The sequence below is a fragment of the Mesoplodon densirostris genome, chromosome 1 (genome assembly GCF_025265405.1).
Source record: "Mesoplodon densirostris isolate mMesDen1 chromosome 1, mMesDen1 primary haplotype, whole genome shotgun sequence".
NCBI classification, from domain to species: Eukaryota; Metazoa; Chordata; class Mammalia; order Artiodactyla; family Ziphiidae; genus Mesoplodon; species Mesoplodon densirostris.
The window spans coordinates 230853925-230870979 of NC_082661.1; the positions used below are offsets into that span (position 1 = coordinate 230853925).

Sequence of the window (17055 nt, forward strand, 5' to 3'; positions counted from 1 at the left end):
AAATAAGTTGTTCAGAGAATAATGTTTTTAAAATGTTCCTCCTTCCCCCCGCTTTTCTGATCAGAGTAAAGGCAACCTTCTGTGTACTAAATATCTATCAAGTCAGTAGTGCAATATTTCATGGGCCTGGTGTATAATACTCAGTTGTAGTGCTAGCACATGGGAACTGGCTGCTCAGATGTGGCTTGAAGACTTCCTGTGCCAAGCCCTCTGCCCGGCTTTGTGAATCTACACAGTTACCCACCTGCTCTCAACCCAGAGGCGAGAGAAATGTCTGAAACCAACACAGAGCAACTCAGGCTGATCGGCCCTCCCGTTTACTGGTGTGATGGGCCTTCAGAGAAGGTCTGTGACTTCGAAAGCCCACAGGAAAAGAACTGGGGGGACAGCTGGAGCTGAGCCGGGGGGGAGGGGACAGATCGGAGCCAGCAGAGGAGCGGAAGAGCCTGAGTGGGGAGGAGGGGAAGTCAGGGGAACAGAGCTGTGGGCTGAGCAGCCAGGCTGCCGGGGCAGGTGGGAGAGCACACCTGTTCCTGGGGAGGCACAGGGGGTGGACCGGGTGTTACCCGGGTGGCTGAATGTGGCTGATGGAACTGGCCGAACGGGAGGCCTGGGGCTAGGGGCTTGGCTAGGACACCTCCGCCGTGACACCGGCATGAGCAGTGAGAATGGGGTCGTCTCCTGTTCATGACGAGAGTGTAGAGAAAAGGAACAGCCTGGGAGCTTTTTGCAGTAAAAATGGACAGGACGTGGTGTTAGTTCTGCTTTAGAAGAAGAATCAAAGATAACGCTCAGTAATATGGAAGGACACGGAAGCTGCTTGTAGAAACTGGTTTTAGCCAAAGAGGGTGAATTTGAGGTGAGGGGCATCTGGGTATAGCAGCATTGAATACATATGTGTTGAAAATGTACTTGAGTAAAACGAGAAGCTTTCAGCACTGTGCTTTTAAAGCAAGCTTCGTAGACCATAGTCACAAGCCTCCAGTTTTGAGATCATTGAAGAATAATTTATTCGGATCAACACGTATTTATCAAACCCTCCACGTTTAGAGGCCTCTCCATGAGCCTGTTTACTGACCCTTTTACATTAACTTATTTTCAAAATTGGCAACTATTAGGGAATGTTAAGGTCACCAAAGATTTACTGTTCATTGGTTTCTCCCTTAAATGCTAGTCTTTGGTCCACTCTACAGGAATCTTGATTCCCAGTGGCATTCTGTTCTGAGTTGCCACATGTATATGACCAGATGAAAGAGCTTTATTTTTATTTTTTTATTGGAGTGTAGTTGCTTTACAATATTCTGTTAGTTTCTACTGTACAGCAAAATGAATCAGCTATACATATACATATATCCCCTCTTTTTTGGATTTCCTTCTCATTTAGGTCACCACAGAGCATTGAGTTGAGTTCCCTGTGCTATACAGTAGGTTCTCATTAGTTATCTATTTTATGCATAGTATCAATGGTGTATATACGTCAGTCCCAGTCTCCCAGTTCACCCCATCCCCGCTTGGTATCCATACCTTTCTTCTCCATGTCTGTGTCTCTATTTCTGCTTTGTAAATAAGATCGTCTATACCAATTTTTTCAGATTCCACATATATGCCTTAATATACGATATTTGTTTTTCTCTTTCTGACTTACTTCACTATGTATGACAGTCTCTGGGTCCATCCACGTCTCTACAAGTGACCCAATTTTGTTCCTTTTTATGGCTGGGTAATATTCCATTGTATATATGTACCACATCTTCTTTATCCATTCCTCTGTTGATGGACATTTATGTTGCTTCCATGTTCTGGCTGTTATAAATAGTGCTGCAGTGAACATTGGGGTGCATGTGTCTTTTTGAATTATGGTTTTCTCTGGGTATATGCCCAGTAGTGGGATTGCTGGGTCATATGGTAGTTTTATTTTTAGTTTTCTAAGGAATCTCTGTACTGTTCTCCATAATGGCTGTACCAATTTAGACATTAAAAGGCCACTGTTGAATATTTAGAGCTACAGGTCATGGGCTTGACTGTAGATTCTTGTGACTTTCCTTATGAGCAGAAAACATGAATACCTCAAAAGTCCAAGCAACTAGTTTTGGCCGTTGGATTCTGGTGTTGTAATTAGTGCACCAGTATGGCGCTAGGTTGGCTCCACAAACCTGAAGAAGTACAATGAGGCATCTCTAGTTTTGGGGTGTGGCTCTTGGGGCTACAGACCTGGGAGGAGATGGAGAAGACTCGGTCCCTTTCAGTCATCAGGAGAGAGAAAGGAACTATCACCCTAGCCATTGAGGAATGGGGTGTCATGTATTTGGTGTTCCGTGGCCTTTATACTATTAATCCTGTTCTTCAAACTTCCACACTTAGCCCAAGCCAGGCCCGATCATCCACGGTCCAGTGGCTTAACCTTCAGTCACCAGCCACACCAAGCTACAACCCAGCTGTTACACCTCCTTCACCCAAGCTGTCGTCTTTCCCCCTCTCTCTTCCTGCCACCGTAGTGGACAAGCCACCTGAAAGGTACGTGGTTTGGAGTGTGATGTAGAACGTGAGGGCGGCACACAGAGGGGCTTGACCAACCTGAGCAAGTTCTTGTGCTCCCTGCATGGAAAAAGCTTCCGGTCTCCTGGACTTTGTGGACAACATTTACAGCCTTGCCTTAGACTTACAGGTTCAAGAGCAAGTACGTTCTTAGAGATTTGCCTTACATGAGACCTGCTTGAACCTACTCTTTTTGGTGCTGGTTGTGCCTTTCTGAAACCACGTATTTTGGAAGAACTTTTTATGCATGCATAGAAAGCACATGGTCTGTTTTAAAGGAAGGCAAATGGGGCACTGGAAACTGTAATTAACACAGCTCTTTAATGGGCCAGTGGTGCAGAGGCCAGGGGTGCTGCCCCTTAGCAAAGCCCTTCCTCCGGGACAGCAGGCTGAGGCTCTTTTCCCCATCCGTGGCTTCCCCTGCTCCGGTGAGGTGGGATGCTTCCTTCCGCCTCGGTGTGCATCTGGCTGACAGCCTGCTTTCCATCCTTCCCTACTGGGTCCTTTTCCCACAAGAACACACAGGATGTTTTGACAAGTGTTGAGAAGCCCAGCCTGATGCATCTTTTGGGGGGCGAGACCCAGCTGAGAGCAATGAGCCCCGTCCAGGGTGGCGTGAAAGCAGAGTGTCCCTGTAGACAGATGGGTGTCCGAGGTGCGTGGCTGGAGCCACTGAGCGTCCGGGTGCCTCTGCCCTGCACTGCCTCGCCTTTGGTCTCACGACACCGGTGCTTTTTCTTAATAGATAAGCCGAAATGCCTCAGAAATAAATGTGCCCTGTGGTTCTAATAACGGTGAACGAGAGGGCAGGGCATCCCACTGAGCGGAGAGGAGAAGTAGGTGAAGAGGTTCAGGGGAAGCTTCTCAGAGGGGCTCCCTAAGGAAAGACTGGGGTTGGAAACACCTCATTTACTTGACAGTCAGGTGCTCTGGTTTGCCCGAGGTTCCCTTTCCCGCTAATTTCCTTTTTGGAAGGAGCTGCCACGCTGGTGACATAGAAATGAGATTTGGGCAATGTGGGCGGGGGAAAGGTGAGGTTTCTCACGTTTCACTTGGTGCCTTGCGTGTTCCCTCTTCAGCGTCATCAATCGGAAGGCCCGGGCCGTGTACCCGTGTGAAGCAGAACACAGCTCGGAATTGTCTTTTGACATAGGAGCGATTTTTGAGGATGGTAAGTGCTAGTGGGAGCTTTGTGGGAGGCTGTCTTCTGCCGGCGCAGAGGGTCTACAGCCCAGAGCAGACAGGCGGTCCCTGGCTGTGGGTTTGTCGGGAGCAGAAGTCTGTCCCTGGATGCTTTGGACGGGCGAGAGCCTGCCCACGTGGCTCCCAGGAACCGAACGTCAGGGGGCTGTGGGTGCCCACTTCCGCTTTAATCTTGGTTATTCAACTCTTGTAACTCTTGAGGGTCTTCGTTCGGGATATCTTTCTCCTGATGTAGAGAAGCCGGTGCCACTTGGAGTCAAGAACTGTTTGTGATTTGCATCCCCTGTTTTCCTCCCGCAGCGCCCCCACCCTAGCCTCCTGAATGCTTCAGGTTCACCAGCTCTGAGCTACAGACAAGTGCTTTGTCGACCAATTTTGGTTTATCGTTCCCTTACCGTTCTTAGGCTTTACATGAGTTTTGCTTGTTTGAGTAGTGCATGAATCTCTAGAGACGGGTATTGATTTTTGCATACTGAAAACAGGGTATAGATTTTTGTTTGCATGTTTAATAGTCACACATAAGCATCGAGGAGCTCTGCCCGGCTTCAGATTTCACAAATCCCTCCCATCGTTCAGTGTACATCTCTTCCCTCCCCCTTGATTTCTTCCTTCCCAGTCCTCCTCATTATGAACTTCATTGGTTGCTATGGAAACAGTGATGTTGTGTGGGGGCGGAGCTGCCCAAAAGGGTTCTGGAGAGGCAGCGGGAACCTTTGATGCTTGGAATGGAATGGTTGATTAGCCAGAATGTTTGGAATATATGGAGTCTATCAACACAACGCCTGGTGCTATATTGTCAGTAATGCGGCATGTGCTGATGATTGTTTTTGAGAAAGCAAGTTGCCTCATTTAGAGTAGATTTCTATATCTGTGTGATACGTACTCTGGAGAGCCAGAGACTCCTGATAGTGTCAGAAAACAAACAACAGCAAAAAACCCCACGTATGACAGAATCATACTTCGTGGAGAAATTTTGCTCTTGGGGTAGAAGCAAGATCAGCCCTCTGTCACCATCACATACATGCATGCGGTTTTGGCAGGAGAGTCAGTTAGCTGCCCTCCTGCAAGCCTGTCGTGTATGGGCACCCGTATGGCAGAAGGGAAAGTGGGGAGCCCTGAAACCCACCATTTAAGGAATGAGGATGCATCTTGACGCTGTGTGGTTGATTAGATTTGTTCGGGGCCTCCAAACACAGTATTGCTCATGTGATACTTACCTTGGTGGAAGGTGAATGCCCTTGGCTGCAAGTAACAGATAGAGCTGCTTAAAGCAGTCACGAAAGCGGATTCGCTCACGCAGTAAGAAGTCTGCATGTGGGGAGCTCCAGGGGCTGGTTAATCAACTTCTCAAAGATGTCACCCAAGACCGCAGTGTTTCCATCTCTGCTTATGGACGGGGGCCCCTGGCTGGTTCCCCAGTGCGGGTGGGATGGCTGTCCCAGTTCCAGGCCTCATGGCCACACTCAACCCTAGCAGAGGGTTGTGTTCTTGTTTGAAGCATGAGGAAACTTTTTCAGAACATCCTTCCTAGGTGACCTGCCCTCACGTCTCAGTAGCAAGAATAAGGTCATGTGCTCCCCTTAAACTCATTGCCAGCCAGGACTGCAGATCAGTCAGCACCACACTGGGTCCAGGGGCTTCTCCTCTGGGCACGCGGACATGGGAACGGGGGTCAGGACCCCAATCAAATCCGGTTCTGCCAACTTGGATATTGGGAAAGGCCGATAGATGTCTGACGCGGGACACTGAAGTTCTGCACTTTTAAAGTCCCTTGGTGACTTGCAGGAGACATCCTAAGAAAAATAGTGTGTGCGTAGGGGTGTGTGTGTGTGTGTGTGTGTGTCTCTCTCTCTCTCTGTATAAACTCATATCCGTGTATACACACACATATCTCAGTGTGTTTTGGGAACAGGAGACTGATGGACAACAGGAAGCCATCAACTCTGCACTTACTTTGCCTGAGGTCAGTTGGCTTTTCCACTTTCTCTGTGACCCTGGACACGTTCCTTAAGTTCTCTCTGCATCAGCCTCTCCATCCTAATCCACAAGGATGTCCACATGTGTGGTGATGTGTCAGGGCAGCATTTTGTGCCACGTGTGCAGCACAGACATTGTGGAGGATGTTGCCAACCTTGGAGCCTCACTTGGCGCTCCGTACACCTGGCTTCGTTTTGAGCCAAGGCACATACCACTCAGATTCCGGGCGCTGGTGTCCTCAGGTCCTCCCCCAGGCTAGCTGCTCTAGAGACGCTTGTTGATGTGTTGACACCTTCCCCGTACAGGAGCACGTGCACGTCTCATTTGATGTGAGCTCCTTGCCTTGCAGCCCCTGCATCCCACTCCTGTTGCCAAAGATACGCACGGGGACCAAGATCGGAAGCCACATCCCCAAACTTACTGTTTCTTAGGGTGGTTCTTAAAGGTCACAGAAAATGGAAGACCCTTAAGCAGAGTTTATTCTTTTCTGTGTGTTTGTACCTTCGTCTTCTGTGCCTAGTTGATCTCTTAGCAGAGATTTGATAACTAGTTAGAAGTGTTTGCTCAGAGCACGTCTAGCGATGCCTTTCCTTGAACGGCTGCGGCTCTTCCCTTCCGATGACGGACGCAGGCCGGGCCAGAGCAGCAGCTCCCCTGGCCTCAGCTCCCGTTGCTCCAGGTGGCCACTGTTTATAACTCAGCCACTGGAGTGTTGCTGGGAACATGTCCTTCCTGCAGACCAGGGATACTTAGCATCGCTGAAATGCCTGGGCCGCATTGTCAGTAGTCAACGCGGGTGTGAACATATACAACAGTAGGAAATCCTGACCCAGAGTGTGGAAGGGAAAGGGATCTTTAGGAATCACCTTGCCCCATAACTGTTCCTTGCTCTTCGCTCTTACCGTGTGGGCCTGGACTTGAGTTTAAATTCTAAGCTGAAGATTCATTTCTATAGTAGACGCACGAATGCTTAGCCGTTGTTCTGGGGCAGTGCCTCCCATATCCTCCAGGGGGCGCCGTGTGTAAGGTCTCAGGGCAGCTCATGTGCGTGTGACAGCCAGAGGCCAGTGCCCTTTTCTCTGGGCCTGGGGAACCTCAGAAATACGTTACCTTGGCGACCAGTCAGTTCTGCTCTCTTTCCCGATAGGTAGCCCTGCAGCTGCCGGACCCACCAGTCCAAGCAGGGAGTGGTCTTCCTCCCCAGAGCTGCCCGGCATTAGGATTTCCAAGGTCTGGCTCTCTCTGGGCAGGGAGGCTGGCTGCCTTGTTTGCCAGACTTTGTTCATTTCTAACCTGGAGACAGGATCTGTCCATTGTTTGGGGGGCAGGTGTGGCCCAGATTCATCTTTAAAAGCTGCTGGTGATTCATTTTAAAGTCCTCAGATATATAAAGAGCAATCCTTGGAAGACAGCTTGCCATTATCTTAGAAAGTTGACCCTCTTATAGACCCCACAAGCTAACAGTTGTGTTCTTGTACATATCCCTAACATGAGGGAATCTTAGAAACTCATTTTAAGTAAAACAAATTAAGTGCAAGAAGCCTCTATAGCGTGTGATTCTGGTTCAACTCACAAATAAACAAAATAAGTAGTATATTATATAGGGATATAAATGTATGTGCTGAACCTGTGTTTGAACCATCGCTGGGTAATACAGTGAGAAACACAGCATTGAAGCTGCCGATCCCCTTGGAGCAGGGGGAGGGTGTGAGGGGGAGGGCAGGACACAGGAATGAGCCCAGGACGGAGGCGTCCATGTCGGCTGCAGTTCTTGAGTTGAGTGTGGGTTCCTGCTATTTGTTGTATAATGATGATTTAGATACTTGTCATTCATATTATTTACATTATGCTAAAAAATACCCCAAGCTGAGACCAGATTCTGTTCTGGAGAAAGCTTCTCACAAAGTATTCTTGTCCCTAGCTCAGTGTCCTCGTTATGGGATGGTAAATCAGGAGGCCATGGAGAGACCACCGTGAGATACCACCGTACAACCTATTAGGGTGGTCGTTATCAAAAATATAGAAAATAACGAGTGTTGGTGAGGATGTGAAGAAATTGGTACCCCTGTGCATGGCCGGTGGGAATGTAAAATGGTGCAGCTGCTGTGGAAAATAGTAGGGCAGGTCCTCAGAAATTAATCATAGAATTACCATGTAGTCCAGTAATTCCTCTTCTGGATACATAGCCCAAAGAGTTGAAAGCAGAGACTCAAACATATTTGTACACCCATGTGCATAACTGCATTATTCACAATAGCCAAAAGGTAGAAACAGCCCAAATGTCCGCTGACAGACGAATGGGTAAACAAAATGTGGTCTATACATATAATAGTGTATTCAGCCATAAAAGGGATGAAATTCTGACACATGCTGCAACATGGATGAACCTTGAAGACATTATGCTAAGTGAGATAACCCAGCCACCAAAGGACACATACTGTATGTTTCCACTGATATGAAATATCTGTAGTAGGCGTGCTCATGAAGACAGAGGATAGAATAAAGGTTACCAGGAGCTTGGGGAAGGGTACTGGGGAGTGAGTGTTTAATGGGGACAGAACTTCAGTTTGGGAAGATGGAGAAGCTCCGGAAACAGATGGTGGTGATGGTTATACAGCAGTGTGAGTGTACTTAGCGCCACTGAACTGGACACTTAGAAATGGTTACCGTGGGGGCTTCCCCGGTGGTGCAGTGGTTGAGAATCCTCCTGCCAATGCAGGGGACGTGGGTTCGTGCCCTAGTCCGGGAAGATCCCACATGCCGCGGAGCGGCTGGGCCCGTGAGCCATGGCCGCTGAGTCTGCGTGTCCAGAGCCTGTGCTCCACAACGGGAGAGGCCACAACAGTGAGAGGCCCATGTACCGCAATAAGTAGATAGATAGATAGATAGATAGATAGATAGATAGATAGATAAATAAATAGTTACAGTGGTTACGTATATACATATATATGTTACATGTATTTTACCACAAGTAGAAAAGATGATGATGGCAGGGAGTACTGGTGTGACTGTCATCACATACCCGTCAGGTTGTTAAGGATGTGAGCCTCGCCCGGGGCCAGCACAGCTCGTTAGTGGCAGGACAGGCTCTATGGCATAGGCGGTAGCTGGCACATAGTTAGCACTCCCCAGTGTGTGCCAAGTGAGTGCTGTACTGTTTGCCGTGCGTCCTGGGAGTCTTCAGTGAGCAGCCTCTTGGTGTGGGGCGTGGAGCTACCGACCTGCCCTGTCCCCACGGGAGATTGTGGCCAGGTGGCAGGCCAGCATGCGGGAACGAGCGGGGATGGTCCTCATTCCCGTCCCGTGGTCACTACAGTGTTTGAGGAAAGGATCTACTCGGCCCCCAGACCCCCACCCCGCATTGCACGACCCCGGGTGCCTTTCCCTTAGAATCCAGCCCTTTTCCCCAGCGGGGGCTGTGCTCCGACGGCATGGCCAGCGTGGGATTAACTGAGAGCCCTTAAAAACCCTGCTGTGAGGAACGATGTTGGGGTAAAAGTCAGGGTGCGAAGAAAGGGGTGCCACCAGGTCACCTGGAGGGCACATCTCTGGTTCATTTGTTTATTCATCCTTTCAGCAAATCATCCTGGTCAAGCACTGTGCTGGGGAACGCAGGTCGTCTTCTGTTAGAGCCTAGACTAGGAGGGAGAGTCCAGTGTGTGTGTGTGTGTGTGTGTGTGTGTGTGTGTGTGTGTGTGTGTGTCACACACACACACACACACCCCAACTCCCAGGGAATGAGCAGGGGCACATCTGCCGGCTCTGACCTGGTCTGGAGCGTTGGGAATGGTCTCGGAGGGAGGGGATACCTCAGCTGGTATCTGAAGGGCAAGGAGGGTTGTCCAGGCGTAAGCAGGGAGGAAAGCAGAGGACCAGCCATGCGGAGGTCAGACTGTGGGCGGCTGCACAAGAGTGGGTTAGGAACCCCGTCTGCCGAGTTGCCATCAGCATTGAAAAATAATAGAAAAGAGTGCGTCACACATAGTGAGGAGGTCCTGTTCCGTGAAGCGTTTGTGTATCGGGCACGTGGACATGAGTGCCGGGTTTCAGCTACACAGTCAACCATCTTCTGATGGGCTGCAGTCACGGCTGCCTTGCTCGGCCAGCTCCCGACTTGGTCTGCTGATCCAGCCCGCACCTCCCCCCTTTCTTCTACACGCACGGCTGCCATCTGCTCCTGGCTGTGGCCGAGGCCTGAGTCGGGGTTTGCCCACAGCTGGGGGGTTACTGGATGTTTCTAAACCCTGGTGATGAATGTTTGGACCCTGTGCCCTTTGCTATCCAGCCTGCGGTCACTGTCCTGTGTGTCCGTCATGGCTCTTTGTGGAACGTGGAGTGTGCTGGGCACTGTGCCCAGCTGTGGAAGGTCTCGCCCTGCCCTCAGCAGTTCCCCGTCCAGGTGGCAGTCAGACAGGTGCCCAGATGATGCCGGTGAGGCCTGGCAAGTGCCGAGAATGGCCGAGGAAGACTCCCCAGAGGACAGGGTATCTGGGGTCTCTGACAAGGAAGAATTCCCCGGTGAAGAAGTGGGGAAAGGCATGTCGGCAGATGGCGGCGCTGCAGGTACAGAGGTCTGGAGGCTCAGCCGGGGGCTTTCTCTGGATGACTCACTGTGGGTGACCCGCATGATGTGCTTGTGGGCGAGTGACTGGTGGCTCGGGAGGTGGCGGGGCCAGGTGCCCGTGCAAGCTTGGGTTTGTTCCTACAGACAGTGGATGTTAGGCAGGGCAGTGCCGTGTCCAGCCGTGTGTTCTGGAAAGTTCGTTGAGCTCCTTTGTGCACTGTGGATTGGGAAGAACCTGACCGGAAGCTGGGGGGACCGGTTAGGAGGCTGTGGTGTGAAGACAGGTGAAGGCTGGGGTGACCAGGGGGGCACCTATAAATAACTCTTGTGCAGATTTGTAACCACACATGCCAGGAATGGCCCCCGTTTCGGTGTTGGTTGAGCCTTTAAGACCCACAGCGGTGCGGTGAGTTCCCAGGCGGAAAGTACCCGGGAGCATTTTGGTAAAAAGGATTTCTCTTCCTTTTCAGTGCAAACCTCAAGAGAACCTGGCTGGCTGGAAGGGACTTTGAATGGCAAGAGGGGCCTGATCCCACAGAATTACGTCAAGCTGCTGTAGCAACTGGCCCGTGAGGGCCCCACCACAGACCCTGGCCCCCAGGACCTGCCCGTGGGGTGTGAGCACCGACCTCCCCCCGGGTGAACCCATGGCCACCTGGACACACGGCAATGGCAGATCACAGACTGGCACTCCGGGGTGGGGGGGTGTGGAATACTGCTAGACGTTGGGGGAGAGGGGATGCACGGCACAGACCTGCGTAGGGCTGTGGGGATCTGTGCAGCGGGAGAAGGGTGTCCAGGTTAACAGGATGGACTTTGCATTTTCAAGCCTTGGGCCTCGTGAGTGTTAATTTTCCCGTCTGCAGAGCGAGAGGGAGGACAGCCTTCTGCCGGCCCGCCTGCCCCACGGGCGGCCACCCCACCGGACACCCCACCCCCGCGCACCTGAAAGGGAACTGCGTTTGCAGGATGTGCCCTTAACTCTGGTATCATGGAGGGGCTGCCGCGGGCGGGCGGTGCATTGGTCTAAACCCAGAGGGCAGCGCACAGAGGCTCCTTGCCGTATGGACAGCTGCCCCGGGGACCCCACACTCACTGGACTTAGGGCACCAGCGGACTCACAACAGGCTTTCTCCTCCGGGCTGCTCACCTGTGTGCTGTTTCCCCAACCGTCACCTTTCAGCCCCGAGCTCTCTGTACATGAAATAAAATATAATTTACTGTTGGATCTGTGTCCTCACGTGGGGAAGGGACTGTGGCATTCACTCACGCTTTAACATTTCACGATCTGGCAGTCGGTGGACGGGCACGCACTGTCCCCTGGTGTTGGCACGTGTGCGCTCACAGGTAGGATGGGTCACCCAGGAGCCTTGCTGCTTCAGAGCGGGGCGTGTTTCTGCGGGCAGCGGTCTTCTGTGACAGGTGAGATCCTGGCGGGCCCCCTCCACTGCCTTAGCTGGCCTCTCCCGCGTGTCCTGCAGGAACCCGGGCCAGGATGGGGCTGGGGCGCTGCCCCCCAGGGCTTTGTGTGTGAGGCCCGCCCTCCCGATGACCTTCAGTGTACAGCCCTGTCCCCACCCCACACTCCCTATGTTTTCCAGGCCTTGACGCTCACGTCTCCATCTGGATTTAAGCCGGGCTGCAGCGCGTCGGGTCAGGCATTCAGACCATTCCTGGAGGAACCTCAGCCACGCCTCTGCAGTGGATGCTTTGTTGTTTGTCTTGTCAGTCTCCGACTCCCGGACACAGGCTAAACTGACCTCTCCGGTAAGGGGGAGCTTCTCTGTCCCCTGACCTGGAGTCCCTGGAATGTGGAGCTCATTTCTAGGGGCCTCAGGATTGTGAAGCCAGCCTTGCCCCAGGGCCCACTCTGGAGGCCCGGCATGTCTGTCTTCCCCATGGGAGGCTCCTCGGCCTGTCACAGTTCTCCCCTAAGATTGTCACAGGAAGGATGTGTCTGTCGCCTCTTCCCCAGGTGAGATGATTCCAGAGCGCTGGTTATCACTTTGGAACTCGCCCCCCCTGGACCATGTAAGGTGTCAAGTTTGGGGGAGGTGTGCAGAGGGGAACAGGCCCATTGAAAAGTATCCACGTTCTACCTAAAAGTAAGGACAATCTCAGTGCAGCATAATTTAAGATACTGGATTCCAGGCCCAGTGGAGGGTTTTGGGGCTGCTGAAGAGTCCAGGGCCCCATGACAGTGGCCGGACCTAAGGCCAAGGGCCAGCCTGGCCAGGGGCTGGGGATGGCATCGTCCCCCGTGTCCCCCGTGTTTCTGAGTTATCACTTCCTGCCCCTGCCCGCTGCTTAGGGATGTAGAAGAAAAACTTGGCCTGGGCAAACTCTCCCATTTTTGTGGGAAAATACAAAACTCATGGGCAGTTACAGTGAGTGGGCTCAGGTGAGCCCTGGGAGTGATTTCCTGGCTGTGTTCTTAATTGGTGTATATCCATGAGGCAGGAAAAACATGACCCACCACACTGGGGCTTGATTTCTTTGCCCGCTTGAGGAAGACTTCGCTCATTCACCGTGAGGTGCACCCAACCTGCTGTTGCCACCAAACTGTTGTTCACTCCCAAAGTGCGTTTATCACCACTTCCTCGGTCAAGGAAACGGCTGTGAGGTCTGGCTACCTGTGCGGTTTGGGGCAAATTAAGTTGACTCTGTGATTCTGTTCCTGCTTTCTAAAAAGAAAACGGTACTCAGAGGTTTGGGGTTGAAGTGCCTGAATACAAGTAGCGTGCCCAGTACAGAGTACGTGCTCAGTTAGCACCGCTAGTCCCCGTGCTGTTACTGCTCTGAGTGTCACTTGCCTCTTTGTCGCTGGGGCACCTGTGTTCTGTAGGATGACAGTGTGGCAAGGGTGAAGCCTCCGGACAGCGCTGGCTGCAAGGGCTCCCCCAGCCCCAGCCCTGCCAACCCCTCCTGTGGTTGTTTCAGGAAGAACGGGGTCACGCCAGAGGGGAGCCAGGGGTGTCTTCCTCTGTAAGTAGGACCAGTGTGGCTAGGTTGGCCACAGCCCCCAGCTGGGGAGCCTCCCTCTGGGCCTGGCCCAGAGCGTACTTAGTGACCGGATCAGGAAGTGGTCCCTTAACTGGCAGATCATCTTCATTTCCCCAGAGGAGAAATGGGGGAATGGGGGGATAGGTTTTTCTGTGTTTTTGCTGCACGGGTGCGGCCAATCCCCTGAGCATCTGTTGAAGGCTGGCTGAGCAATGGCCCGGCCTCCCTCACGGCTCAGGCCTCGCAGCCCCGCCTCGTTCAGCACCAGCTGCTTAGACCAGGTTTCCGCCTGTGTTCATTCAGCGGAGGCACACGATGGGGGCGTGGAGTTTAGGCAAAAGAGGGCGCTCAGATTTTGTTTCTTACTTGCGGTGGGGCTTGCATTTTTTTTTTTTTTTTTTTTTTTTTTTGCGGTACGCGGGATTCTCACTGCTGTGGCCTCTCCCGTTGTGGAGCACAGGCTCCGGACGCGCAGGCTCAGCGGCCATGGCTCACGGGCCCAGCCGCTCTGCGGCATGTGGGATCTTCCCAGACCGGGGCACGAACCCGCGTCCCCTGCATCGGCAGGCGGACTTGCAACCACTGCGCCACCAGGGAAGCCCGGGGCTTGCATTTGATGGTGTCACCCCAAGGCTGCCCCTGGTGGTCTCTGTGCCTGGAAAGGAGATGCCAGGTGAGATCAGAGCCAAGTGGCCTAGGGGGCGCTGTAACCCCCCTTTCTTTGTAGTTTCTTTGTAGAAACCTCTGTAGCTGGGAGTCTGGGTGGGGAAAGCAATGGATTGTCCGTACCGGTGGTGGGCATTCAACTCATTCTTTCTTTACGGGGACTGACTGAGCCAGGGGAAATTATCTGATTTTAACGGAGGCTCTCGAGCAGAGAGCTTTGTTTAGATTCAGTAAGCCAGCCATGGTCCTTCTGCTCTACCATATTGCCACTGGGAGCCGGTAGGGGGCAATGGCTGTTATGAGTTGAATTGTGCACCACTTTCCAAAATTCATATGTTGAAGTCCTAACTTCAGTATCTCACAATGTGACCTCATTTGGCAGTAGGATCATGGCAGATGTAATTAGTTCAGATGAGGTCAGTAGGGTTGGGCTCTAATCCAATATGATTGGTGGCCTTGTGAAAACGGGAAATTTGGACACGGAAACAAGCACAGAGGGAAGGCAGTGTGAAGACACACGGAGAAAATGGCCACGTACAAGCCAAGGAGAGAAGCCAGATACAGATGCTTTCCTCATGGCCTTGGAAGGAGCCAAGCCTGATGACCTCTTGATCTCAGACTTCTAGCCTCCCAAACTGGGAGACGAGACATTTCTGTTGATTTTAAGTGCCTCCCCCTGCTCCCCGCCCTGCCCTCAGTTTGTAGTTCCTTGTTACAACATTTCTAGGAAACAAATACAGTGGCTAAAGTACGTGTTTTGTGTTAAAAAACAACCTATTTTGAAATTCTATTTTCACTGTTTTATACCTTGGTGACCTTGGACGAGTTCACTTCACCCCTTTATGCATCAGTTTTCTTCTGTGAAATGGAGAGTGGTACCCACTTCACTGGGAGGTTGGGACAAATGATGATATTAAGTGCCTCAAGGGTACCTGGCAAGAAATGCGGTTTAGTAACCGGGGAAGATGGGAGAGGGTAGCCGCAGGGTACCATGTTGGGGGGTGGGGTTAGTCTCTGCCCCCCTTTTCATCTCCTAGCTATGCCTGGTTCCCTCCAGCATACCTTCTCCAAGGCCACGCCTTGCTCTTTCCCTCTGCCCTATATCGTTCGCCCTTTCTCTGCCTTCCCAAGGGCACACGCTGCCTCCTTCATCTTGACCTTGTCTCCGTTCCCCATTCGCTTTCGTGCTGGGCCCCTTCTCACTGGTTCTCCCCTTAAGACTCTCACAGCCAGGTTTGGTGGCTCCTTCCTCAGCCAGAGTTCTGCGTGACTTTTTGAATCTTCCCGAGCTACCCGACTTTCTTTCCTCCCTCCTCTGGGAGGGAAGTTATTTATTCCAGGAGAGTGTCCTCAAACAGCTTGCCGGCTCCTAGCTCTGCAAATATCTTCTCTGATGCTTGTCAGCACTCTTTTTCCTTGACTGGCCTGGGTGGTACCTTATTGCTCCCCTATTTGGGTAACCCGGCACATTCTCTTAATGCTTTAATGTCTGGCTAAGAGTATCTCAGTCTGCTGGGTGGAGTGCCTTGGAGAATTCTTTCCTATCAGAATATCAACTTGCCTGGAAAGTAGACTTTTGATTTTTGCCCAAAGAGAGACCACACTTTGGATGGGCAGTAAGTGCACGGGATTCCTTTAGGCTGCTCGGTACCACGTGTCAGTGTCTGAAGTTTTCCTTCCTTGGAGGGTTTAGCGCCTGCAGGTGGAGCATCTCAGAGTGGGCGGAACACAATCCGACTCAGCTCGAGTCAGTTTTCACAAGAACCATGACCCTCTCTGGACCAGGCTGGACCAGGGCATGAAGATCCAAAGAAATGGCTTTTTCAGACGATGGAAAACTTGGAAATCACTGTCTTGGCAACATAAATCCTATGAAAAAAATACCTAAATTGTGCGTGATCCCAAATTTCACCCCTCTCCGGATCCATGCCCTTGTGTGGAGCCTTGCCATGCCAGGTCTGGGCTTGACCTTTTAACTTGCTTTGGCCAAAGGGACGGAAACAAACTTGATACCATCAGAAGCTTGAAAAGTGCTAACCCTTTCTATTGTCTTAAGAGCCTTGCTTCTACCATGAAAATATGTCCAGGCTAGCCTGCTAGGAAGAGGAGAGGCCACATGGAGCAAAATCAGCTGAGACCAGTTGGCTGCATGACCAGTCCAACCCAGCCAAGCCTGGCCCAGATCAGCAGAACTCCCCCCGCCAGCTAACTCATGAGAATCATAAATGGTGGCTGATTTAAACCCCTCGGTGATGGGGTGGTTTGCAGGTAAGTACATGCTGTTCTGCTCCATCTTTCACCTTCCTTTGGATCCAGGCTCAGTCTATGCTGAACGTTAAGATCATATCTTACTCTTCTCTTAGCCAATGTTGTTTGGGAAGCCGCTGTTTTATTTCCAAGAAAACTGCTGCACCAGCAATCGCATGACTTGGAATTAAAGTGCCAGAGATACATGTAATCAAATCATTTTAGTCTGGATACATTTGCCGTTTATCAAAAAGTATGTTGGAGCTGACTTTAACATAAAGGAACATTGTTTTCTTTTTGCTTGAGGGACATTGGTCATACAGAAGCAAACAAACCCCTAATTATATATGCATCGTTATGCATAATTTTTTCTGCTTTGGCATACAGTGGCTGGCTGGCTCAGTGGCAGAGACTTAGTTCTTAGCTAATGATTCCTAAATGTGCAGCTGGATCCTTTGGGCCCGAGAGCACTTTCAGTCTTAGAAATGCAGTCACACTTGACCCAAGAACGAGCCTGCTCTATTCAGAAAGGGCACCTACTTTAGCCAAGGGTGCACAACGCTGGGGCCTCCACCCTGCCCCCCCCCCCACTGCTGGCCACAGCTGATTCACAGCCCACGATGGCTTTTGTTTAAAGTTAGGGGCTCTCTGCGACAAACTGTGCTCCCCAATAGGTCAGATTGCATAAATTTTAAGATATAAAATTACCTTCATTTTCAATTAAGCCTTTCCAAATTTGTGCACAAAAGTTTGTTAAATAGTTGTTTTTTCCCTGTGCTGTGTTTCACAGCTATGTTGTGTTCCAGAAATATATCAACTGTGTTAAAGCAAGGTTGTGGTTAACTCTCAAATAGTCTTCT

At 51.3% G+C, this 17055-nt stretch overlaps 1 protein-coding gene across 2 annotated transcripts in view; it reads left to right on the forward strand.

Annotated features, from left to right (window-relative positions):
- ARHGAP10 (Rho GTPase activating protein 10) overlaps positions 1-11505 on the forward strand; it is a 336361-nt gene extending 324856 nt beyond the window's left edge. For both annotated transcript variants that reach the window (XM_060116129.1, XM_060116137.1), the window contains 3 exons: positions 2362-2514; positions 3615-3706; positions 10750-11505. In XM_060116129.1, the coding sequence (XP_059972112.1) occupies positions 2362-2514; positions 3615-3706; positions 10750-10838 (334 nt within the window). In that variant the 3' untranslated portion in view covers positions 10839-11505. The remainder of the gene's footprint in view (positions 1-2361; positions 2515-3614; positions 3707-10749) is intronic.
- Positions 11506-17055: the final 5550 nt, after the last annotated feature.